At 41.8% G+C, this 27,534-nt stretch overlaps 1 protein-coding gene across 1 annotated transcript in view; it reads left to right on the top strand.

Annotated features, from left to right (window-relative positions):
* FAM13A (family with sequence similarity 13 member A) overlaps nt 1–27,534 on the top strand; it is a 171,234-nt gene that overhangs the window by 21,489 nt on the left and 122,211 nt on the right. The window contains exons 5-6 of the mRNA XM_032223956.1: nt 12,136–12,286; nt 20,919–20,999. Coding sequence (XP_032079847.1) covers nt 12,136–12,286; nt 20,919–20,999 — 232 coding nt within the window. The remainder of the gene's footprint in view (nt 1–12,135; nt 12,287–20,918; nt 21,000–27,534) is intronic.

The following is a 27,534-nucleotide window of genomic DNA, read 5'->3' as shown; positions in this document are numbered from 1 at the left end:
AAAATGCTGCTAAGTGAAATATTTGTTTCCTCTGCAACAAAAGAGCTCTGCGAGAACTAGTGTTAGGCACAAAAAATCAAGACCATGCCTGTAGGTTGCAGCACAAGAATCTGGTCAATTAATGATCAGCACTAAATTGACACTAAATAAAGGCCAATTTGGAGTTGGGTCTCTTGTGGCAATGCAAGGATTCTAAACTGATGGTGCATTTTACTCTACCCCTTCAGCTCTGCCTGCTCTTCTCCTTTGCTTGTGATGGCGAACCTATGGCACGTGTGCCACAGGTGGCATGCCGAGCAATATTTGCCGGCACGTGAGCTTCAGCTCCAGCACGCATGTGCACTCTGGCCAGTTGATTTTTGGCCTTCTAGGGGGACAGGGGAGGCCGTTTTCGCCCTCCCCAGGTTTCAGGAAAACCTCTGGAGCTGGGGAGGGCAGAAAACAGGCCCAATGGGCCAACTGAAGCTCGTTTCCAAACTTCTGGTTGGACCCGTTTTTTGCGGTCCCCGGGCTCCAGAGGCTTTCCTGAAGCCTGGGGAGGGCAAAAACGACCTCCCTCTGCTTCCGAGAGGCCCTCCAGAAGCTGGAAACGGATCATTTCCAAACTTCTGGTCAGCCCGTTGGGCCCGTTTTTCATCCTCCCCAGGCTCCGGAGGCTTCCCTGGAACCTGGGGAGGGTGACAACGGCCTCCCCCACCCCCCTAGGGGAAATACCAAGCTCAGCTTGGAGGCAAGCAGTGTGGGGCGCATGTGGGAGCACGTGTTGCATCATGGGTGCCAACACACGCTATCACACATGTGCCACCTCTATCTTATACAAATGAACAAGATTGCCGAGAGAGGAATAGTCCAGCTTCACCTCTTCTGTTAGACTATAGATGTCTCTTTTGTCTCGGTAAAAACCAAAATATGGAGAGGGGGAAAAAAACTTTATGAAATTAATGAATCACAGAAATACATTAGCTGCATCCCGGTCACCAATTTCACATCCAATACAAACCTCTCAAGATTACCGTGCCGAAATTCAGAACAGTCAGTCAATCGAGATGCTTGGCTCCCCCATTCCAACATTAAGCTTCAAATAAGTCCTGTTAAAAGTCCCCACTATCACACACGTACATCGATCTGTTAAAAATTCGAATTGGAAAGGTCAAAAATGCAAATGTGACACCTTGAGATACGACATCATTATCATATCTTTTGTGACCTGGAGAAGGCAAAGGTAGATAAACTGTATGACCTCTGACTTCTGAAAGATTGTCTTCTGAAATGTTTAGCAATTACCATGTCAATACTGTTTTTTTTTTTTAAAGGACAGGTTAGGGTTGGCAGACAGTACAAGAAATAATAATTATTATATAATTATTTTATACTAAATCGTCTTCATAATCTGAAAGAGAGCCAGTCTGGTATCACGGTGAAGGCACCGGGTTAGAAACTGGGCGATCTAATCCCGCTTTAGGAATGAAACCGGCTAGATGGCCTTGGGCCAGTCATCCTCTCAGCTCTGGAAAGAAAGCACAGTAATTTCCATTCCTAGAAAACCTTGTTAAGAAAACTGCAAGGACTAGTCCAGGCAGTTGGTGGGATCCAAAACTGACTCAAAGGCCCCCAACAAACACTTTCGTAAATGTAAAATAATCTCCAAGTGGAAGGTTATGATTCACCCTGTTGATTCAGTGGCACAACTTCATGGATAGCTTGGCTCAGAGATGTTGCTAGTGCTAACTTGCAAAACAAATAGGAATTAATATAGTTCTCTTTTGTGTATGTACTATAAAAAGAAAAAGGTGCATGGGAAAAAAAACCTATATTCACATATTATCCCCCTAGTTGAATAGCAATAGCACATAGACTTATATACTGCTTCACAATGTTTTACAGCCCTCTCTAAGCGGTTTATAGAGTCAGCACATTTTCCTCACAATCTAGGTCCTCATTTTGCCGACCTCGGAGGGATGGAAGACTGAATCAATCTTCAGCCGGTGAGACTCGAACTGCTGGCAGCCAGCAGTCAGCAGAATTAGCTGCAATACTCCATTCTAACCACTGCGCCACCATGGCGCTTATGAATACTGAGTAATACATTATTGAAACATTGGTTCCCATCCCCTGTGAAACAGGCCCCCCTTCAAAAAAAAAAGTAAACTAATAAATATTTGCAAATCGTTGACCTATCTTCTATATATTATATTAGTGACAAAATAGTTAACAGGAAGAATAATAATACGAAAACATTAATATAGTTCTCAAAGAGAGGCATGAAGACTGAAACAAGGCATCATCATATTTCCTCAGTTAATTATCCTTCTTATTTTGTGGCTCGAATCTAGGCAAATGTCTCAGCAAAAGTATGTTGTCCTCAGGGATGATATTCACTTACTTCTCCTACCAGTTCGCAAATGTGAGCGTGTACGTGCTCCACGCATGCGCTCGCCTTCCACATATGCGCTTTGATCACGTGTGTGGCTTGATGCCTGCACATGGCTTGAAAATGTGCCTAAATTTGAATTAAAAATGGTTAAGTTAGTACTTTCAAAAAGGGTTGTAACTTACATAAAACTATTTTTAAAGGTATTTGTATTTTAAAGTTTTTATTTTTCAATAAATGTTTAAAAATTAAAAGAAAGAAAGGATAGTGAACTGGTTAACAGAAGTGAGGACTCCATGAGGTAACTGCGAACAAGTAACTTTTATTTTCTGAGGTTTTCGCGGGCGTTAGTATGTAGGTCTTTGGTTTTTCGGGTTTTCTCCCGCGTAAAATTGGAAGTGTCTTGGTGACTTCGTCGAAACGAGACCTACAAGTAACTTTTATTTTAAACAGCAAGCTAACGAGAGAACAAGTAAATCTGCCCCACGCTCTGCTTGACAGCTATTTATACAGGAGCTGTCAAGCAGAGCAACCAATAGGGAAACTGCAAAAGTCCCGCTTTGAGCCAGACACGCCATAGTCAACCATGGCTGTCCATTTGTTGCCAGACGCCTGGTTGTAAGTCGAGGACTTGTGGCCGTTCGTAAATGGAGGACTTTCCGACGGCTTGCAAGTCAAGGACTTTACAGAAAGAAAATGTGCCTAAATAGGATGGCATTAAGTCGAGGTGGGTGGGCGGTATTTCCACTACCAGTGAACAGGTCCGAACCGGCTGAATACCACCTCTGGTTGTCCTCCATCTATATCTGTACACTTTGCCTCCTTTTTTTTTCATTCCACATTCTTACCTGTTGCAAAATTGCCAGGCATCTAATTGCAAAAAAGGCACCCCTGAGGTAAATACAAGAGTTTAATTGCACCCTTGTTTGAGCTTCGTCATATCCCTTAATCCTGCTTAATGGTTTTAGTCATAGCCCCATTATATTTTAGAGATAGTCCTGAATAATATTTAACTACAAAATGCTGCCACTCTGGTCTACGACTGGACATGATTCACCACAGATTATAATGTTTCATTTCCATGTAGTCACATTCTTCAAGGTCTTCTAATCTAATGAAATGCCAGTGTGGTGTAATCTGGTTTTGTCGGATTGGGTGACTCAGCAATTGGCAGGTGTGTTTTACAGATTTGCACCAAATTTACCCTACAGGTAGTCCTCGAGCAGTGATGGGTTTCAAATTTTTTTAGAACCTCTTCTGTAGGTGTGGCATGCTTTGTTGGAGTGGCTTGCTGGCCATGTGACTGGGTGGGAGTGGCTTGCCAGCCATGTGACTGGGTGGACGTGGCCAATTTCTAAAATGTGGTGAAACTCACTTAACAACACTCTTGCTTAGCAACCAAAATGTTGCCTCAGAAACTCTGGCATTTGAAGCACGCAAGTCTTAAAGCTGTCAAGTTACAAGACCCTTGCACCTCTAACCCTTTAGAAAAAAAACCCGGGGAGTGTTCAAACTTGACAGCTTTAAGACTTGTGGACTTCAACTCCCAGAATTCCTACTCACATTCTTCACCTTGATGATGTGCGGAGGGGGAGGGAGCTGGAACCGGTTCTAAATGGCAGATTTGTGGAACCTGTTCTATAGAAGAGGTTAGAACTGGCAGGAACCCACCCCTGTCCTCGAGTTACGAATGAAATGTCCATTCCGTTCGTAACCCAAAGATTTGTGGGAGGTGAATCTCGTACTTGAACAGGATCACTCCCTCCTTTCGCCCACACATTCGTTAATAGAATGTGAGGCTTGTTAAGTGCACATGAGGTATTTCAGAGTGGGGAAGACCATGGGAGGCCTACTGATGGAACAGGCCACCTGCCTAAGACCTCCCAAGACTTCCCCAACCCACTGAAATAACTCGTGCTCCCCCCCCCTCCGCCCCCACAATCTGCCGCGCCAGGTCACTGAACCTTGTGAAGATCTAGCAAGCAGTCTCCTCTCCAGCCTATCAGCCGCCTGCTCCTGCAGTTCTGTTCAGGACTCTGCAGGCCTGGCTTGGCAGGTTGCCGGCTGAAATGGAGCTTCTGAGGGGTGAATCCGGCCCTCTGTTCAGCCTTCGCAAGTCTTCCCCAGCTTGTTACAAGCCAAAACGGAGCCTCCGGGGGGGCCAGATCCGGCCCTCTGACATTTCAGCCGGCAATGTGCAGGATGAATGTTGCAGAGCCTCTGCAATTGTTCATAAGAGCAAACAACTGCCTTTGTGCTCCAAAATCTGTAGTTTTCGGGCCTTGTTCGCAAATGCTAGGGGGCGCTTATCGCGTAATTTTGAACATTTGCTAAGGAAATGCTGATAACCCAGGGATTACCTGTATTCTAATCCAGTCAGTTAACATTGGCAACTCATCTAGAAGAGGTTGGTTTTAATGTAAAATGAGTCAAAAGTCTTTAAGATAAAGCTAACTCTCCCATCAACCTATCAATTTTGTCCGGAGACAACTGAGAGGTTTAGCAGAGGGCTTAATTATTTTTTCTCACTTCCAGAATAGAGATGAAGCCCCAAAAATAACTTTTCTAGGTGTCCTGTCCCCACTTCATTATTCACCACTGCATGGTGGCGATGGAAAAGCACCAGAACAGGACGGTTACAAGTATGTTCTCCGGTATTCAGTGATAGACGAGCCAATCCTCAGTTATTCTTACTAGGTATATGTACTGACTTTACAGTGGTAGAGACTAACTTGATTCTGCACCTAATAACGGCAGCAAGACTGTTGGTGGCACAATACTGGAAGAGGGAAGACTTGCCTACAACTCAAGAATGGACATTGAAAGTTACAAACTTAGCCGAGATGGCTAAAATATCGGCATATCTTAAAGATCACTCAAATGAGAGATATAAACGAGACTGGAAAAAATGGATTGACTGTATACAAAATAAATACGGGACCAAGAAATTCCAGTTAGCCTATGCTTAAGATCAGAAATGATTTAAATTGTTTAAAGTTAGCTCAGCAAGAAGAAGCTAAGGTCAATGTAGAATGTCATTAATTTCTTTATTTCTTTTTTCTCAATAGATTTTAGACTGTGTTTGTTAAAAATCCATACCGTGTACGGGTTCTGGGAAGTCGGGGGGGGGAGGAGGGGGGGTTGGGGGGGAGGGTGGAGGGAGGGAGGGGTATACATTAGGCTAGACAAGAATTTGGTGGTAAACTAGAACTATTTTGACACACAAAAAATTGTACCTCGATGTCTTACTGATTGAGGAATGATGAAATGTTTGTTTTAAAAGAAATAAAACTTTTGAACCGTAAAAACAAAACAAAAAAAAACAAGATAGAAGAGCCAATCCAATCCACCACATTTTTTTTATCATCTTTTTTTTTTTTTCATTTCTAAATCCAAGGGTGGGGAACAGACGTGTCATAACAGCTTCCCAGTCTACTTTGAAATGACCGGAGTGACATAAACGTCTGTTCTTCATTTCTGCAGGAGAACTATCTACAGTTTCTTGCAGTCTTAAAACTGAAGAGCACCTGATTTGGAAAGTAGTGATCCTTGTAGCTATAAGCAGTACCAGAAATGTCAGAAATAAATGTCCTTGGACAAAAAAGAGCCCAGTATTATCCAGTTAGTGCTCTCTGCTTGCACCCACGCTTCATAAGAAGTGAATTTGGTTTGTTACTATGAGCCAGAAAGCAGTCCTCTCTTCTTTCTGCCCCAATTCTGATGAAAGGGAAATTGGCACATACTGAACATCTGGCAAGTAATCAAAATCTACCTAAGCAGAGCAATAATTTGGAGCTTCAAATGGCTTTCTTTTAACAGCTGTACTTAGACTACAAAGATTCACTCACCGTGGACGAGACGGTCATCAAACTAAACTAGATTCAGAAGAAGTTTGCACCACAAGGAATTGTGTCCCATTCCATTATAAGCCACATTATCTACCTTCAATAATAATATACCTGTGGCAGATATCTGTAGGGTTGTACAGATATACATATATAGCAGGGGTGGGTTTCTCGCCCCGTTCCAACCAGTTCGGTTGGAACGGGGCCGGCAGCATCCTCGTGCACGCGTGCGGTGCACGCATGCGAACTAGCGTCTGCGTGACGCTCCAGCTGCTCCTGGAGGATCGCGCAGGCGCTGTATGCATCCTGCGCATGCGTAGAAGCGCAGAACTCGTCAAAACCGGATAAGGACCGCGGGCGGGCGCACCCTTCGCCGTTCCCGGAAGTTACTTCCGGGTTCGCCAACCAACCGGTTCGCAGGGACCACCGCGAACCGGTTGAAACCCACCCCTGATATATAGGTACTTTCTGTCTAATGACCATTCATTTAGCAACTGTTGGAAGTTACAATGGTGCTGAAAAAGTGACTTATAATTGTTCTCTCAATAATGAACAATACAGTATCCTTGTAGTCACATGATTGCAATCTGAATACTCAGCAACAAGCTGGATTTTCGACTCTTGCCATGTCCCAAGGTCACATGATCACCATTTGCAACCTTCCCAGCCAGCGTGCAACAAGCGAAGTCAACGGGGAAGCCAGAAGGAATTTGTAAGCTTTACATTAAGATCCACTTAATGACTGCAATTAAAGTTGTAAATATCAGATGCAGTCCTGTGATGTCTCATTTAATGACAAAGTCTCCAGTCCCTATGTGGTCATAAATCAAGGACTACCTGTATATCTATTGATCAGGCTTACCACGTTGCACTTTGACATGAAGGTTGTAATTGCCAAATTGGGAGTTCCTATCCAATTTAATGTAGGGACGCGGTGGCTAAGACGCTGAGCTTGTCGATCAGAAAATTAAGCAGTTTGGCGGCTCGAATCCCTAGCGCCGCATAATGGAGCGAGCTCCCATTACTTCTCCCAACCTAGCAGTTCGAAAACACGTAAAAATGCAAGTAGAAAAACAGGAACCACCTTTGATGGGAAGGTAGCAGCATTCCATGCGCCTTTGGCATTTAGTCATGCCGGCCACATGACCACGGAGACATTTTCAGACAGCACTGGCTTTTCGTCTTTGAAACGGCTATGAGCACCGCCCGCTAGAGTCGGGAACGACTAGTACATATGTGCAAGGGGAACCTTTACCTTTACCCATTTTTAAAGCACAGTGTAAAATTGCTCAAGTTACTACTGCCAAAGATTATCAGAGCAATTTACTTCTAGTGTTATATGATAGCACGGAAGAACATATTCTCTCTCGCTTCAAAATATAGCCAAGAATCAGAGCCTTCAAACTAAGAAGCTGCTGCCTATCATTTCTTGGAAAGTTATATGAGGCATTGAGCTAAAAATAAACTGATAAGGGCAGCACCAGTAAAGTACAGCATCAGTAATATTCATGCTAGCTTTTTTTTTTCCATGAGTAATTGGAAGCAGTTTAACTAAAGCCTGGCTGGCAAAGTATGACACCCTTTTCTTATCAAATCCTCTTTCCCCCCCTGGACGCATGGTTGGCAAAGGGTGCCTTGCCCAATCAAAATTCTTGCCTGTGATGAAAATGTTTCACGAGCCAAAGAGGACACAACCTGTTGTGCAAGAGTTTTCAGGCAGAAAAGAAAAAAGGATCGCTCACATGGTTAATCATATGGGAGATTAAAAAGGTGGCGAAAGCTTGCAACACAGTTTTTGTTTAAAGCAGCTTTAAACAACCAAAGTCTATTTACTCAGTAGCCTAACTCGTTTTGATTTAAATTGGATTTGTGTATTCAGAATCGCAGTCGCTATGCACATTAATAGCAGGAAGCGGAATTGAAAAGATTTCTCTTAATAGGCTAGAAAATGTCCAAGGGAAAGGTACAAAGAACAGGCAACCTCAGAGGTTTTCCAGCCAAATTTTCACCAGCAGGAAGGACAATTTAATTGCAGCACCAGCAAACAGATATGGGGTGGTTTAAGGTGGCAGGGATGCTATGTGCCCTAATGCTGAACTGATGAGGAATCACTTTTGGCTCTGTCATTTTCTGTTTGCGATATTGTTAACAAAACACCAGCATCAAACTGACTTTCATTCTTTTACGAATTTTGCTGTTCCTTCTTTCACTGAATTGCTTTGATTCGTTACGGTGCCTCTTTTAAAAGAAATGACATAGTATGAGTTGCCTCCGTTGGCCTTCAGCCAAAATAAGTGTAGATGGTTGGTTTTGAAAATAAATTGTGTACGGCTACTGCAGGGATGCAAAAGTGGGGAAAAAATTAGTATGTTTTCTTCTCCATACTATTTTATCATTTTATTTTAATGGAAGATTTGTCTTGGATTTGCTGGCAGTAAATCAATGAAGTCAGGCTATCATCTGTGTCTGATGCTCTTTTTGGAATGGGGAAGTCATGTCTTCCTTTTGAGCAACAATGCATATATAACCATCCTTCCCTGCTGTTCTGACCGAGGCTTCCCAAGAGCATGAAGCAAACTCCTAGTCCCGACAAAACCCCCTTTTATTAATTTACTGTGATTTCTGCTCATTCACATCCAGCAAAGTCTTTCAGGGGAGGATTTACAGTCACAGACCTTATCTGGCTTGGAGAGCTGACAGGCTGATATCTGCAAAACTTGGCAAGGAGTCTCAGAGGGTCACGGACCAATTAAGCGAACTAATTGTCTCCTGCAAACTCCACTCCCCTTTCGCTCCTCTTTTATTTCCTCTGGGAGGGGCCATTCATCGTTCACTTGTGGCCTTACTCCCAAGTCGACCCCTGTTCTTTAGCTGTTCCTTTCGTCTGGCAATGCATCTGCGCACTGGGATCAGGCTCCAGCTGTTTGTCTGCCACACTGATGTCTGACTCTGAAGGCAGTTGATAACTGGCATATGGCTCTGGTCCCCTCTCTGCCTCTGACACAGAGCCCTCATCAGAGCCTTCCCCAGACTCCAGGAATGGCCAAGTTCCTCCCCAACCTCCTCACTGTCTGAATCTGCTGCCAGCTCTGCTGGCGGGCCACAACATCTGCCACAAAGTCTTTTCTCTCTTCTAACATTAAATGGCGTTTACAAGGCAGGTAATACTAGCCACTTGAATTACTACTCATCTCTCCTACTAAAATTCAGTGTGATTATGACACTGACCAAGAGCTTATTAAGGAGATTGATAGTATGAGTTTTCATCAGGGTGTAGGTCATGGGTGTCAAACCCATGCTTGGCATGGGTGCTTAGATCTGGCCCGCGGCACCACCCTGGAAAAAGCAAAGGGCCAGCCTGTGGTGCTCTGCCAGTGAAAACAGAACTCGGAAGGGCTTGTGCGGTAGCCTTTTTTACTGGCAGAGGGCTGCAGGAGGCTGTCACAGCCGGAAATGGAGCCCGGAGAGGCCAAATGAGGTCCCCAAGCTCCGTGTTCGCTGGCAGAGTGCTAGCAAAACAAATTACTAGCAAAAGTAACACCCCCCCCAAGCCCTGCCCAGCCCACCACAGGTGCCCCCAACACGTGATGTTGAGCTGGCTACACCCACCATTGCCACACCCACCCGATTCCCTGTGGTCAAAAACAACCCTGATGCAGCCCTCAATGAAAAGTAGTTTTGTTCACTAATAAGCTGAAGAGATCGAAGCCTCTTAAGTTTCCTGAAGAGGATTATTCAAAAGGCTCTATTTCATGCTATAATATATTTGAACAGGTGGGCTGATATCCAAAGAACCTTGGAACTGGTTGCCTGACTTTAAAAGGCCATTTTTCGTAATTACTTTAGCAAGTGACAGATGTTTTAGAATTGGCTTGCAATATGTCAAGGTGGCATTCTGTCCAATGAGGGGGAGAAATTTTACTGCAACAATAGATTCTACTAGCTTTTGATCTCTGGGTATCATCATGAGCAATCAAGGACACTGTTATCTTCTCTTGAAGTAGCCGTCACGGTGTGACTCCAACATATCTGAATCTGGCCGCAGATTCAGACAGTGAGGAGGTTGGGGAGGAACCTGGGCCAGTCCTGGAGTCTGGGGGAAGGCTCTGATGAGGTCTCTGTGTCGGAGCCGTATGCCAGTTATCAGCTGCCTTCAGAGTCAGACATCAGTGAAGCAGATGAACAGCTGGAGCCTGTTCCCAGTGTGCGCATGCGCAGAGTTGCCAGACGAAGGGAACAGCTAAAGAACAGCGGTTGACTTGGGAGTAAAGCTACAGATGGGCGATGAATGCCCCTCCCAGAGGAAATAAAAGAGGAGTAAAAGGGAAGTGGAGACAATTGCTTCACTTAATTGGTTCATGACTCTCCGCAACTCCTTGCCAAGTTTTGCAGATCAGCCAGATAAGCTCTGTGACTGTAAATCCTCCCTTGAAAGACTTTGCTGAATGTGAATGAGCAGAATTCAGAGTAAATTAATAAAAGGGGTTTTTTGTCGGGACAAGGAGTTGTTTCATGCCCTTGGGAAGAATACCCATTGTATTCTGCTGTTTTGATTTAGCAAGGCCATCATACTTTGTGTTGTCACTTTGCCACCACTGTACCTTCAACCTTCTCCAAATAGTATGCATGTTCTCCAACTATCAAAATGGACTTCCCATTTGCATCCATTTGATTCTGCTCCAAAGTCCTTTGGAACTTATCTTCCATAACTTTTTAGGAGACCATCCCAGCAGGCACATAGTCATATGAGCAGCCCTGGTGGTGCAGGGGTTAGTATTCAGTATTGTATTGCAGGGTAATTCTGCCCACAGCCTGGAATTTAATCCTGACTAGGTTGAAGGTTGACTCAGCCTTCCATCCTTCTGGTAAAATGAGGACCCAGATTGTTGGGGGCAATATGCTGACTCTGTAAACAATACAGCTCAGAAAGGGCTGTAAAGCACTGTGAAGCAGTATAAAACTCTAAGTGCTCTTGCTATTACTTATTCTGCCGACTGCCAGAAGTTCGATTCTCACCGGCTCAAGGTTGACTCTACCTTCCATCCTTGCAAGATCAGTAAAATCAGGACCCAGATTGTTGGGGGCAATATGCTGACTCTCTACTATGAAGCAGCATATAAGTCTAACTGCTATTACTCAGACTCCCACTTTTTGTTGTGCTCCATGGCTTACTATACTTGCAGTTCATTTGCATTTTCAGTCATCAGAGTACGTGATGTAATATTTAGTGCATGCCCTAAAATCGAAAGTGATTAGGAAAATTAATCCATCACAAGGGTACACTCCACTGCATTTGAAGATCATTTGAAATTCTTATTACCGTATTTTTCGGAGTATAAGACACACACCAAGATTTTGAAGAGGCAAATTAAAAGAAAAAGTTTTTGCACTGTGTAGACTTCCCAAAAATGGCCAGTTTTTTGCTAAAACGGGACCGTTTTTTTTTTTCCAAAAAAGGGGCATGAATAGCCTTTAGGAGGCTTATAGAGTGCTCCTGGGAGGTGCCCCCCCCCAAAAAAAATGAACAAAAAAATGGCCTGTTTTTCACTCATTTCTGCCCTCCCCAGTACCCAGGAGCACTCTACAAGCCTCCTAAAGGCTATGCACGGCCATTGTGGTGAAGAGGGCAAGGTTTTAGGAGATAAAAAATGCTGTATTCAGTGTATAAGACATACCCAGATTTTCAGCCTCTCTTTTGAGGGAAAAAGGTGCGTCTTATAGTCCGAAAAATACAGTAATTCTTTCTTCTTTTTAAATCAGTCCAAGAACAAATCAGGTTCGGACCCATCCTCTTATTTTGCGCTGCTTCCTTGGACTGGCCTAGGCGTCCCTCATTTCATTCCCCATTAGAAAAGAAAACACACAGTGCTTGATGCTTTCATCCTGCTTTATGCATTGATTGCTTTATTTGTCTTGCAGTGTCCCACCTGGCTTTGAAGGGATGAAGCAGCAGGAAATCTGTAACAAAATTATGGTCCACATGTTGGAGAACTACAGTTCCTTGTTTGAATGGGAGCCTCAGAAGAAGCAAGGAGAATGCAGAGAGTCACCGAAAATTATATTGGTGAAAGTGAGTGTTTGCAAGCTGAATGGTGATTTTGAACCCTATCCCCCCACTGTAATTTACTATAAACAAGGTCAGTTTAGTAAGTGTCAGAGTAAAATGGTCTGTGTGAACTCTGATCCTGAAAAGAGATTCAGGCTTGGGGGTGGGGGTGGGGGTGGCTCTTAATTTTTTGTACTTTTTCATTGAGCCAAACTGTACATCGCTCATTTTTGTTGTTGATTTGTTGTGCACTTACCATGTTTCCCCGAAAATAAGACGGGGTCTTATTTTCTTTTGACCTCTGAAATAACGTATTTTTCGGAGTATAAGACTCACCTTTTTTCCTCAAAAAAGAGGCTGAAAATTTGGGTGCGTCTTATACACTGAATACAGCATTTTTGGCCTCCTGAAACCCCGCCCCCTTCATCAAAATGGCCATGCAGAGCCTTTAGGAGGCCTCCAGAGTGCTCCTGGGGGTTGGGGCGGGCAAAAATGAGCTAAAAAGAGGCCATTTTTTTGCTCATTTTTGCCCTCCCAGCCCCCAGGAACACTTTATAAGCCTCCTAAAGGCTATGCATGCCCTTTTTTAAACCAAAAATGGGCCCATTTTCACAGTTTTGGGGAGGTCTGCAGAGTGCAATATTTTTTTTGTTTTTTTGGGGGGGGTAAATTGCCTCTTCAAAATTTTGGTGCATCTTATACTCCAGTGCGTCGTATACTCCGAAAAATGCAGTAAGCACTTGGCCTTATTTTCGGGGAGGTCTTATTATAATTGAAATGCAGGAGGTGGTGAGCATGGTCACCTCATGGCTGCTGCCGTGTTGCAATATTTTCGGGGGGACTTATTTTTGGAGGAGGACTTATTTTAGCGCATGCGCTCAAAAGCCCGATTGGGCTTATTATCCTCGGGAGGTCTTATTTTCGGGGAAACAGAGTATGTGTGAGTATGTACATCTGCCTCCAGGAAACTGTTTGGCACTCAGAATACAGCTCCAGGAAGCAACAATCAAAGAAATAGAAGAAAAACAGTGCAAAGGAATTATTTTGTTGATCTGAACTAAAATTCTGAGCAGGAAGTACAGTGGTACTTCGGTACTCCTCGTTAATTGGTTCTGGGAAGCATGATGAGTAGCAAAAACAATAAGTGCCAAACATTTTTTCCCATAAGGAAGAATGTTGTGAGTCACAAGGCAGCCGACACCGACAATAGCAATAGCAGACTTAGATTTATATACCACTTCACAGTGCTTTATATCCCTCTAAGTCAGTGTTTCTCAACCTTGGTGACTTTAAGTCCTGTGGACTTCAACTCCCAGAATCCCCCAGCCAGCATAGCTCTGGGAGTTGAAGTCCACAGGACTTAAAGTCACCAAGGTTGAGAAACACTGCTCTAAGTAGTTTACAGGGCCCACATATTGTCCCCCAACAATCTGGGTCCTCATTTTACCCATCTGGAAAGGATGGAAGGCTGAATCAACCTTGAGCCGATGAGAATTGAACTGCCAAATGACTGGCAGCCAGCAATCAGCAGTTGTAGCCTGCAGTACTGCATTCTAACCACTGCGCCACTGTTGCTCTTAGCTTAGTTCTAGCTTGTGCATTGAGTACCAAACGCTGAATACCAGGACAATTTTTTTTGTGTCAAAATGCATTGAACCCCCAAATTGATGAGTTTCAAAGCATTTGAATACCAAAGTACCAAAGGATAGAAGCTTAACGAGCGTGTTATCCTCAAAGGAGTAGTAGAATGCCATATTACAGCTGAAATCAAGGTGTTGGATGCCAATTGTTTGGTTTGAGTCTAATGAGAAATTGAAAGCCAGTAAGAAAATGCCATGGCTACAGCTAAATAGCTCTTTCTTTGCCTTTGCCAGCGAATTTCTTGTTACATTCTTTTCTGTTCTCTCTCAGTTCTTCAGCCCTTTTTATTTAGCTGATCATTAAATTCTGTTCCTAATGATCCCCACCCCCAGAGTTTTTAAGAATGGATAACAGAAGATTATAACTGATAAAAGCTATAATTTAAGAATAACAGAAGATTATAACTGATAAAAGAGAATATTTGTAGCTCAGGGTTGTCGTGAGGGATCCTTGATGCTCTCTGAGCTTGCTTGTTTTCTTGCAGATATTTTATTACTCAAACTAGCCCTTAGCACTGATGATGTTATCTAGTTTGGTAATGAAATGTCTGCAAGAAAACAAGCAAGCTCAGAGAGCTCCAAAGACTGTAACTGTTTTTGCCTTTGCTATCCCAGTCATTTAGGAGTTCATGTCTAATTAGTCAACATTTGGATCACTAGCAGAATTTGCAAATTCCCTGAAACCTTTCCATTTGGCCAGATTTCCCAATAATATTAAATTCTCCACTCTGCTTAAACACTAATAGGAACAGACGAATCACAGTCACCCATCAAAAACCAGCAATTACCATATTTTTCCGAGTATAAGATGCACCTTTTTCCCTGAAAAAAAGAGGCTGAAAATCTGGGTGCGCCTTATACACTGAATACAGCATTTTTTGCCTCCCAAAACCCCACTCCCTTTACCAGAATGGACGTGCATAGCCTTTAGGAGGCTTTCAGAGAGCTCCTGGGTGCTGGGGAGGGCAGAAATGAGTGAAAAATGGACCGTTTTTTGCTCAATTTTGCCCCCCCCCCCAGCCCCCAGGAGTACTCTATAAGCCTCCAAAAGGCTATGCATGCAATTTGTTTGACAAAAAATAGGCCTATTTTTGCAAAAATAGGCCATTCTTTTGCTCTTTTGCCCCTCCCCCCAGGAGCACTCTGCAAGCCCCCTAAAAGCTATTCATGCCTTTGAGGGGGGGGAAACGGGCCCGTTTTTGCAAAAAAAATGGGCCGTTTTTGGGAGGGTTGCAGAGTGTAAAAACTTTTTTTTTTAATTTGCCTCTTCAAAACCTTGGCGCGTCTTATACTCTGGTGCATCTTATACTCCGAAAAAATACGGTATATTTTGCCCAAACAAACCTATGCAATTCATCCCTGGGTTTGCTCTTATACTCCAAAATTATTTTGCTTTTCTCCTTTCCCTTCTATCCCATTTGTTATTAGCTCTGTCTTATCCATGTGCCTGAAATGGAGGTTTAAAACAGACTAGTGATGCCAGATTTTATATATATATATATATATATATATATATATATATATATATATATATATATATATATATATCTATCTATCTATCTATCTATCTATCTATCTATCTATCTATCTATCTATCTATCTATCTATCAGCACAAATAAAAAACACAAATATAACAAAGGCAACAGTAAAAATATTGGGTTTCTGTCATGATGGACTCTTGTGACGAGCCGATTGACAGATGATGGAAGCAGTTAGCTTCCTCCCATAATTGGGACTTACCAGGGGTTGTGACTCTAAATATATACCTTCTTCCCTGGCTTCGCTGATAACGGATAAGAGCCTGTGGCCTAATGGCTAAGATGTCTGCCTAGTATGTAACATAGCCCAGGTTCAAATCCCAGTGAGGGTATGGCTAGCTGATGAGAGCTAAATAGCTTGAAATAGATCTATACTAGTCTCCCTTTATTTATTTATCAGCACAAATAAAACACACACATATATATATATATTGTGTGTGTGTGTGTGTGTGTGTGTGTGTGTGTGTAAACATTGATGCAATTTATTAACGTTCGTGGCACAGTCTGCCAGATATTTAGACTGGATTTGGTATTTGTATTTGTCTACGAATTCCTTCCTAAGGCCTTGGAATGAGGAGATGTTGTTTGATAGTGTTAATTAAACCTATCATCGCAAGATGTTCCAAGTAAAGTTGTTGTGATCATTACTTAGCACTTAACATTCATGCTGTTCAGTTGTGTACGAAACGGTGTCTTTTATCTTTACGAGTGCTAGTTAAAATCTGAGATTCTGACCACTGTTTTAAGTTGGATAGGAAGCAGCCTTGGAAAATAAGATACGTCCTTGACTGGTGTTATGTCCAAACGAAAAACAGCAGCCATGTAAATGGAGTTGTTTTGGGCTTTTTAGCATTTGCGATAATGATGTGAAACAATTTGCTTCTTGCTATCATCCACGCAGCAAACTCTCTTGGAGACTGTTTTGTAAACCAAGAGACAAACGCACATGGGGGAGAAAGGCATCACTTGAATAGGGTTTTTTTTTAACTTTTGCCTCCCTTTAAGCTTTTGTTGTTCTCGTTACTGATTAAATTGGTGGGGAAATAAAAGCGTGGTGAGAGGGAGAGGAATGTATGTGGAAGGAGACTGAATGATCAGGGAGAATGAATCTTTATTTGCTTGCTTATTTGGTAAGATTTTTGATTGATGACACCGTAGACGTGAAACTCAAAAAGGACCATGAAAACAACCATGTTAAAGTCATGCATTCTTACTTGATTCTTAAATAAGCAGAACCTTGGTAGGTGACAGGAACGCCAGGAAATAAAACACTGCATACATATTCCAGATATTTGAAGTATTATATATTTATGTTTGTAATCTAGTTCTGGAATATACACGTTGTTAACAAAAAAAAAGTTTGACATACAGGAATACAATCAATCTGGAAGACAAGGTGATGTTATTTCAGATTGTCTGTTCGTGAGTGTATGTCCAACATAAGACATTAACTAATAAGTAAATATTAGACTGGGAAACTATAAAAGGAAAACTTATGCTAAAACACCTTTTAAAATGGACAGCACAGAGTCTTCTTTAGTTGAGATAGTCCTGTTAGGCAATCACAGTCTTGAAATAGAAACATGTTAGTTATTCGAAATGGTAGCCTCTAATGTTCTTTTTGTGTGTTAACCTGTAATGAGCTTTTATATTAGTTAAGAAGCGTGAGAAAGATCCTAGTTAAGTCTCCAGAGAGGTTTGGCAAAGTATTTCAAAAATAATTAAGTTTGCATGGTAAGGGTAGTGGTTTAACTATAACAGAGACATATAAACAGATTGGCTAGTAAAGAACAGTTGCTCACATTTTGCTGAATTGGTTGGGTTAGAGAAAAAAACAAATGTACCTGGCTTAGTGCAATGTTATATTTTCCACAGCATTGTGCCATTTTTTTTTCTCTGTGGTATGTTTTCCTCCCCACCCCTCCTTCCTGTTGTTGGTAAAAGCATTTACCATAAGGCAATTGGTCATTGTCTGGCAACTCTTTCCCTGTCAAATGTAATGTAATGTATTCCAGATGTTAATTTAACTAGGAAAACTTCCAGGTCACATTTTGGGTTGATGCAAGAAATACCATCTAATCCAGGGATGTCAAATTCAAGGCCTGGAGCCCGAGTCGGCCTGTGGGGTGTTTAGATCTGGCCCACAGTGCTTCTGCCAGTGAAAACAGAGTTCGGGAGGACCGCATTGATACACACCCTGAGCTCCATTTTTTATGGCAGAGGATTGCAGGAGGCCGTTGTAGCCGAAAACAGAACTCAGCAGAGCACTCGGCTACCACAGGCGCTCCTGACACGAATGATGTTGAGCTGGCCACGCCCACCCAGGTCCCCCAAGGTCAAACACAACCCCGGTGTGGTCCTCAATAAAATCGAGTTTGACACCCCTGATCTAATCACTTGCATGCATTCACCCATAAGGTTAAATTACATTTTTCAGCTAAAATTGCTGAAGCTGCCTGGTTCATATGTAATACTAAGCCAGAATAATTGAGCTTCAGAGCAGTGTTGAAACCAAACATAAATCAGTTTTAACATGGCTTAGCAAACCTGGCTTTGAGCTGATTATCATTTCTACTGCATGATTGACATATATTGATTCTCTTCTTAGGGGAGGAGATTAAACCTGAAAGGTACATAGTAAAGTGGAGCATTATGAACAAAATTTTGATTTTTTTTCTTTTCAAGGGAACATTTTATTCTTGCAAATCAATTAGTATTTCATTGAGCAGATGGATTTTTTTTCTAAAAAAAAAAAAATAGAAGAACAAGAAAAAAAATCCATTGGGATATTCTTCCCTAGCGAGATTAAAATACACTCCTTTCTAGGTGAAAGTTTATGAGCATCCTTTAGAGTCCTGTACAGCTGCCAAGGAGAATGACATTGTTTTGTTTTATTTCACATTTTGACATGCCATTCTAATGTTACTGCAGCTCTAAATATCTTCCTCCTATTATTTTCTATGACTTATGTGCCATCAGATTTATTTATACAATTTATAGGCTGCGCGACTTCCAACAATGGTAAATGGCTTACAATTAAAAATCAGGGAAAATCTTTAAAAAAACATAAGCAGCCTGAATTCAAATAAACAAACAAACAAACAAACAGATCATGGTGACTTCATAAAGTAATCCTTCTCCAAAATGATCTGTGCCCAGCCTAGCTCTTCATTTTTTTTCTAAGATACGACCATTGCTACCATAATCATCCATCTTGCTGTTGGTCATCCTCCCTTTCCTTCAACTTTCCCCAATATTATTGATTCCTCAAGGGAGTTGAGTCTTCACATAATAGGTCCAAAGTGGGTGAAATCAGCAGGTTCTGACAGGTTCTGGAGAACCAGTAGTGGAAATTTTGAGTAGTTCAGAGAACCGACAAATGCCACCTCTGACTGGTCTTTCCCCCATCTATTTTCTGCCTCCCGAGTCCCAACTGATCGGGAGGAAATGGGGATTTTGCAGTAACCTTCCCCTGGAGCGGGGAGGGAATGGAGATTTTGCAGTATCCTTACCCTGCCATGCCCACCAATCCATGCCCACAGAACTGGTAGTAAAAATAATTGAATTTCACCACTGGTCCAAAATATGAGCATTTGAGCATGGTCACTTATACCTCGGGTTACAACATTGGATTGATTTTCCTTTGTTTTCTTGACTATTGATGATAATCTCGGGTTTCTCCTTCAAAGGTGAATTTTAGCATCACTGATTTTTTTTCTCCTGCTTCAGAAATCTTTTTTGTTTTTTTTTACTTGCATAGAGTTATTACAGGAAAATCATTTCCTGCACGATTCTGATCTTTATAAGTAGCTTTAGAGTTTTATAGGTAAAGCTATACGTCTTAACCACTGCATTAGAGGTACGGTAGTTAGACTGAAGTATTGCAGACAAACTGCCCGTAACCTGGAGTTCGATCCTGTTGGGGCTCAAGATTAAATCATCTTTCCATCCTTCCGAGGTCGGTCAAACAATGTCAGCATATTGCCCCCAGATTGTTGGGGGGCAATATGCTGACATTGTAAACTGCCCACAGTGCTATAAAGCACTATAGGGCAGTATATAAGTCTAAATGCTTTTGCTGTATGTTACAGAATCTGAATATCTTTCCAAAGTATATAAATACTTTTTTCTTATCAATAATTTTGAGGAGTGCACTGTCAAACTGCAGCTAAATTGTGCTATCGCACAACACTGTATCACAAATGGATAATGATCTGGACTTTTATGTATTGAAGAAGCAAGCAATGGTTCCACACTATTTCTCTGTTTGGGTCTTTAAGCCCTTCTGATATTCAGCATTGTAAATTATTTCTCTCATGATGGTGCTGTAGTTTTTCTCCTATCGTTAACCCATCAGAATATGACAGCATCATGTTTTACAAACGTAATCCCAGCCACTTTCTCCCAAACCCCAAATACCCTTGTTGTTGTTGTTGCTGTTAGCTGGTTAGTTAGTTAGTTAGTTAGTTAGTTAGTTAGTTAGTTAGTTAGTTGCAAAGTCTTGTCCGACCCATCGCAACCCCATGGACAACATTCCTCCAGGCCTTCCTGTCATCTACCATCCTTTGGAGTCCATTTAAGCTCACACCTACTGCTTCGGTGACTCCATCCAGCCACCTTATTCTCTGTCGTCCCTTTCTTCTTTTGCCCTCAATCGTTCCCAGCATGAGGCTCTTCTCCAGTGAGTCCTTCCTTCTGATTAGGTGGCCAAAGTATTTGAGTTTCATCTTCAGGATCTGGCTTTCTAAAGAGCAGTCAGGGCTGATCTCCTCTAGGACTGACCAGTTGGATCACCTTGCAGTCCAAGGGACTCGCAGGAGTCTTCTCCAGCACCATAGTTAAAAGGCCTCATTCTTTGGCACTCAACCTTCCTTATGGTACAACTTTCACATCCATACATTGCAACTGGAAAAACCATTGCCTTGACTATACGCACTTTTGTTGGCAGGGTGATGTCTCTGCTTTTTAGTATTCTGTCTAGATTTGCCATAGCTTTCCTCCCCAGGAGCAAGCGTCTTTTAATTTCTTGGCTGCAGTCCCCATCTGCAGTGATCTTGGAGTCCAGGAAAATAAAATCTGTCTATAAAATCTATTGTATAAAATCAAACCTATACCCTACCAAATCTTAAAACAAATCACAACATTAGGACCTGCTTGATTTGTTGGCAATATGGCAGTGCTATCTACTTGAATTCAGTTAATAATAAAATCTATTCTACTGCTAAGCTTGGATTTCCAGTTGCAGCTTTTAATGAAGTCCATCAGGAATGCTGAAGCTTTATTTTGAGGTGTCTCTTTTTAGTCAATCCAGTTGTGATTTAAAAAAAAAAAATATTTCACAGAAGCAGAAGAGAACATTTCAATACATATCTGTATTTGAAGCTCAAATGCCTGTCAAGTGAACCGGTAGTCTGTTCTTGCTTCAGGATGTATCTCCGGACATATTTTTATGAATTGCTTTTGATGTTTCCTGATAGGAGGCCCGTTGCAAGTCATCTCCTCCAATCTTGTTGAAGAACCATGAGACAGAAACGCCCAAGCCAAAACCAAGAACAAAGGTACAGAAAAATAAGGGTATTCATCTTTTCGATGCTGCTTTCCATTTTCCTTTTATCTGTACTATTTATTAAATTTAAATGCCACCCATCTCACTGCCCAAAGGGACTCTGGGTGGCTTACAATGTAATAAAATAGAAATATAAAAGCAATTGTAAATGTTGTTAGAAGCATTTGGGCATATTGGAACAGATTCAGAGAAGGGCAATGAGAATAAACAGAAAGCTAGAAGCTAGCTTTTGGGAACAAAAATTGAAAGAACTGAGCAACTTCAGCCTTTTAAAGGTAGCCATGGAAGAGGATATAATACCATATTTTCCCCAAAATAAGACAGGGTCTTATTTTCTTTTGACCCCCCAAAATAAACGCTTGGCCTTATTTTTCAGGGAAGTCTTATTATTTTTGAGGTGCAGGAGGTGCTAAGTGTGGTCACCTCATGGCTGCTGCTGTGTTGCAATATTTTGGGGGAGGGCTTATTTTAGCACATGTACTCAAAAGCCTAATTGGGCTTATTATTTGGGGAGGTCTTATTTTCGGGGAAACAGGGTAGCACTCTTCAAATACCTGGGGAAAAATGTAATGGTATGTGACAATGGTTTTGAGAGACAGGAGGAAGAGCAGCAGATAGGCAGAAATCAATTAAGAGACAGCTAAGGCTGTAGAAGGAATAGTGGCATGTCAAAAGAGACCTTCTCTAGTTTCGTGGACTGTAAAGGTAAGAGGAGAAATAGGTTCTTTCCTTCTTGGAGAATTCTGTTAATGTAAACCAACAATAAAGATAGAGCTGGTGCTTCGTGGTACCCAAGACTTTTACATCATTGTTCCCAGATGCAGGACACAAAATCATTGAATTTGCTTAAAAGCAGATTCCAATTCCATGTATTTTTTTTTTTAACTAAAGGTCAGAGCAGTTCAATCTGTTGAAACAAACATTTGGGAAAATTTTGCTGTTCCCTTCATTGTTTGTCCTCAGGGGGAAGCCAAACAGCCACCTGTCATGGATGCTTTAATCTGGCTTCCTGCACTCAGCAGTAATTTGGATTAAATAGTCTAAATGCTTTCTTCCAACTCTAGGATCATATGGCCTGTTTAGTGACTCCACTAATTCCCGCTCATCTTTGGTGGATTGCTTTAGAGTAAATACAAACTTGAACACCTGTTTCTTAAATAACCAGATAAATAATGAAAGTTTCTTAGAATTGATCCCATCTACAGTAGGTTTTGTTCTGTAAACACCTACTTGCCAAACGGGTGCACATATACACAATGCTTTGACAAAATTCCAAGGCATTTTAGCCATGCCACACTTGCATCAGTGTTTGGGAACTGAATTTAATCTTGGCATCAATGCTTTATTGACCCATCCATCAAAATATATATAACCCAGTGTTCATTAGTGTTCTGCACTCTACGGCTTTGCTGCACTCAGAGCCAATTGAATTAAAAGTTTTTGAAGGTATGGAGAACAGGAACGATAAAAAAGTAGAGGTAGACTTGCTAGATAGAAATGTCATCTTCTGGAATTCCAGTGAATTTAGAATTGCCACAAATATAGATATTTGCCTTACAAGAGATAAAGGAATGTCCTCTTAAATTTGTCCTTTCAGTTGAGAATCAATTTGAAAGACATTAATAAACTAGCCTTGAAATGTTGGTGATGTCATCTTTTCAACCTGAGAATGGAAAAAGTTCAGCTTTTGGGTGGAGCAGATTGTTTAAATCTTCAGTAGCACTTTGTTCATACATCTAATTTGTCAGAAATCTGATTTGCTCTGATTTTAGGTTGAAGGATTTGTCGTACCTATACTTGAACAGGCTTGCTAACTTTTTCCCCATATTGGTTTTAAATGCTACCATTAAGTACGATTTTATGTGGCGTCGGAGGCAAGTGATTCAATTATCTAATTTTTAGGAACATTGGGATTTGAGTTGGATGTGTTAGATGTATAGCCTGGCTTTTCTCCAGAAACTTAAAGCAACTTTCCAAAGGATCTTCATTTATTTTATCATTGTGGTGAGTTGGGGTAAAAGGCAGTGTTTGGCCAAACTTGGAGCTTTTTATTGGGGATGTTGTAGAAAGAAAGCCATGATGGTCTAAAATAGCCAAAAATCATTCATTCATCCAGTTGTGGCCCACCAGCAGAGCTGGCAACAGCGTGGGACAGTGAGGAAGTTGGGGAGTCCTGGAGGCTGGGGAAGGCTCGGACGAGGGCTCTACATTGGAGGCAGAAACGGGGTTGAGGCCGTCTGGCAGTGATCAGGTGCCTACGGAGCTAGACAGCGGTGAAGCAGAGGAGCAGCTGGAACCTGTTCTTAGTGTGCTCATGCGCAGAGCTGCCAGAAGAAAAGAACAACTCGGAAATCAGGGTAGACTTGGGAATAAAGTCACTGGTCGAAGGTTATTGACCCTTCCCATAGGAAATAAAAGAGGAGTGAAAGGGGCTTTTGCAGGGAAAAAAATCGTTCATTTGTTCGTTGGATTTGTGAATCTCAGAGACTCTGTGCCCAGTCTTTCCTAACGCAGCACCTCATTGGGAAAATATTTGCATGGCAGCTTTCCAAGATAGATAAGGTCTGTAGTTATAAATATTCCTTTGAAAGACTGTTTGCCAGGCCTTGCTGAATGTGAATGAGAGGAATTCACATTCATTTAATAAAAGGGGTTTTGTCAGGACCAGGACTCTGCCTCATGCTTTTTGGGGAAGCCTAGGTCAGAACACATCCATCCAAAGGGGTAACTTTTTGTGATTTTAATAAACTTGCTAGAACTTGTTAGTTGGAAACGGTGCTCCCAGACTCCTCGAGGTTGTTTTTGAAGGACCGAAAGTCTTCTGTGACCTTCCATGATTAAAAATAAACTTGAACCTCACCTCCTCAAGTTTTAGTCCACTACATGAATCACCATACTACAAATTGTTGATTGCTGATTATTCCTGATTAGTAATGTGAATCCAATCAATTGTGGCTTCATTAGCAAACACCAGGTTGGCAAATCATCAAAGTGCAATTTGTGAATCCAATTTAATTTTCTTATGTTTCATAGGCTGTTTTGGATGCTTTGAGGGGAAAAGTAATGACATAAATATTGCATCTCCAATGGTATAGTTCAGAAATTATAATACAATATGTGTCCCAATATGTGCCTTCTTTGCTTTTTCTGTCAGTTTGAGCAACCTGGCTTACTACTATATATTGTAAAAACAACCAAACCCACTTACTATCTCTGGGATTACATTTCTCGGGACCTTCCAACTTTTAGATACATTGCAAGGGGAAATAGCCATTGGAGTCTTAATACATAGAGCTAGAAGTTTGCACTTTCGTGTGGTTTGAGGCAATTTGAACTTGACGTATGCAAATTTGTGGTTATTGTTTTACATGGAAATATGCTCATAAATCAGAGCTTTATTGCTACATCTTTTAGCCTGCATGCACAAAAGCCAATTTTGGGGTAGTTTCCCAGCCTACCTCTCCCCCTTTCTCTTCCCACCAGTCTTTCTTGGAACAGAGAAATCAAATTATAGTGGGAAAGGAAGCGGACTTTATTTTATGTTTTACCAGCTTCCCCCCCCCCCCCCAAAAAAAGTTTAAAATTGTAAGTTTGTTCACTTGTATTAGTATAACAGATGTGATAGTTGGCAAAACAGACATATGCAGAGTAAAAGCTGACTGTAATATTAACTATATAGCTAGATGACCCAATCTTTAAAAAGCCTTTCTCTGTCTTTGGATACATAATCTAATGCAAAGAGTTTGGAGCAGAAAATGGAGTTGTACGTATCTTCAGCCACATCATATTTTTTTTCTACATGTGCTTTGTAGCTATGACTTAAGAGAGGGAGATGGTTGGATCAGACCTAGAAGAGTTGAAATTTGCCAATCCAAAATTGGCTTGCAGGTCTGTTTTGTTTTGTTTGGAAAGATGAAATTGAATTTGTACTGCGGAGAGAGAGGAGTAAGCCCTTCACTTGATTTGTGGCCTGTTGTTGTATGTTGTGTGCATGAATATTTCTTTCGGTTCTTTGCCAGCTAAGAGAAAGGCAGTTTTGCCTGCAACAACCTTCGCTATTAACCTTTCTTTTGTTGATTAAAGCAAAAGTTCATTTCCTTAGTTAGCAAGGGTGTCTCTCTTTTCTTCTGAGTACTTGACAGATGACAGTTGTTCTTTCCATTGGTATGCCAGAGGAAGAAAAAAACATCTGTCCAACAACAGTAGGAAAGGTTGCCTCTATTTGCCCTGTAATTTCTGCTCTCATAATCAAGGCAGGGCCACGAATTGTACAGGCCTCAAATCTGACCCAAGTTATCATATTTTTGGGACTATAAGATGCACCGATGTATAAGACGTATCACAATTTTGAAGAGGTAAGTAAGAAAAAAAAAGTTTTTGTCTTCCCCAGCCCCCAGGAGACTCTGCAGGCTTCAGCAGGGCTGAAGGAAGGAAAATGGGGGGGGGGGGGGTCTTGGGAATGTAGGAGGCCTTGCACAATTAAGATGAAGGGCCTGATGTAGAACTGTGGTCAACGGGAGAAAGAGAATTAGAAAAATAGCATGAATCCTGCAGGCATTAACTCAGAGGTGATCTTTTAGGCAGAAATACACTCCCAGATACATATTAGTACAGACAGATCAAGGTGAAAATAACTGAGAGCCAAATCACTCCAGGACTCATTTCACCTCCAAAAACTATAATAATGCAGGATCCAGCCAGAAAAACAGGCCATATCCTCAACTCTCCAATGCCCCTGCCCAAATCATTTCCCCAGAGTAAGGAGAGAACCTCCTGGAGCAGGCTTCCCTCCTCCCACCTCCCTCCAACTATATCACTAAACCCTTCCAAGAGGCTTACTTTCTGACTGCAAACATGTGGCTTCTTAAATTGCAATGATTACCGTATTTTGCGGAGTATAAGACACATCTTTTCCCCCCTAAAAGAGAGTGGAAGTGTTGGTGCGTCTTATACACCAAATACAGCTATTTTTGGCTCCCTTATCCCATTTTTTGTAAAACGGGGGAGTTTTCGCCTTCCCCCACCCCCCAGAAGCACTCTGTGGGCTTCAACAGCCTGGGGGAAGAGAAAAATGCCCCCGTTTTGGTGAAAAATATTCGTAAAACAGGCCGTTTTTGCCTTACTCCACCCCTCAGAAGCATTCTCCAGGCTTCATCAGGGTTGGGAGAAGGGGAAAATGCCCCCGTTTTGGTGAAAAACAGGCAAAAAACAGGTTGTTTTTGCCTTACTCCACTCCCCAGAAGCACTCTGCAGGCTTCAGCAGGACTGGGGGAAGGAGAAAATGCCCCCATTTTGGTGAAAAACGGTGGCATTTTTGCCTTTCCCGAGCCCTGCTGAAGCCTGCAGAGTGCTCCTGGGGACCAGGAAGGGCAAACACTTTTTTTTTCCTGACTTACCTCTTTGAAATCTTGGTGCATCTTATACACCGGTGCGTCTTATAGTTAGAAAAATACGGTAAATGAAATTGCAGCCAAGATGCACAATCCTCTACGGTAATCAAGGGGTTAATATGATAGCATGAGTCAGCCACCTCAGCACTAGGACAGCCAATGTTTCCAGGCATCCGAAACAGTTAATTTAGCCAACCACAGGCGATGTGCTCCAGAAAAAACAACAACTCCTTCCAATCCTTTGGAATGGCCACAAATGGAAAAATCGGAGGCTTCTAGTGACTTTTCTGACTCACCTTCTAAACTGCCAAAGTAGAGCAATTTATTTGGAATATTTACACTATGACGTGCCGAGTATCTATAATTAACTTCTGAACAATCTCTTTTTAAAAAAAAAAAGCTTTTCTTTATTTTTTTAGTCACCTACACGCATTTACAAGTATACATTCTCATAGTTATTGTTCTTATCACATTTTAACACTTTTAAACATTCATTTTTCCATATAAAAATAAATAAATTATATGATCGGGATTGCTTTGCTTACCATCCCATGCACCTATTTTATTTTGCTGTCACCCTACTTTTCTTTCTTTTCCTTTTCTCCCTCCCTCCCTTCTCTACATTATTCTTTCCTCCTCTCCTTTCCCTTTCCTTCTTCCCCTTCCTCTCCCCTGCTCCTCTCTATCTCTTCCCTTTCATACCCTCTTTCCTACTCTTCCTCCCAATCTTCCTCTCCTTTCTTCTTTCCCTCTCCTTCCCTCTATTCTCCTTTCCTCTTTCTTTCTTCCTTTCCTCTTCTGTTGTTGTGGGTGCCTATTTTTCTCTTCCGTCTGGTGTATTTTTGGGATAGCATTCCAGCAAACCCGGTTCTGACTTTATATTTGTCATTTTACATTCCCTTTTCTTCATCATATTTTCCAATCTGGTTTTTACCTGCCTCATTCTTTGAACATATACTGTATTTTTAGGACTATAAGACGCACCAAGATTTCAAAGAGGTAAGTAAGAAAAAAAAAGTTTTTGTCCTCCCTGGCCCCCAGGAGCTCTCTACAGACTTCAGCAAGGCTGGGGGAAGGCAAAAATGATCCTGTTTTTGCGGGAAACGGCCGGAAAATGGGCTGTTTTTCGCAAAAACG

This window comes from Thamnophis elegans, chromosome 9, assembly GCF_009769535.1.
Source record: "Thamnophis elegans isolate rThaEle1 chromosome 9, rThaEle1.pri, whole genome shotgun sequence".
Lineage (NCBI taxonomy): Eukaryota > Metazoa > Chordata > Lepidosauria > Squamata > Colubridae > Thamnophis > Thamnophis elegans.
Note: the sequence above shows the minus strand (reverse complement) of the source record. Positions and strands in the feature narration are given on the sequence as shown.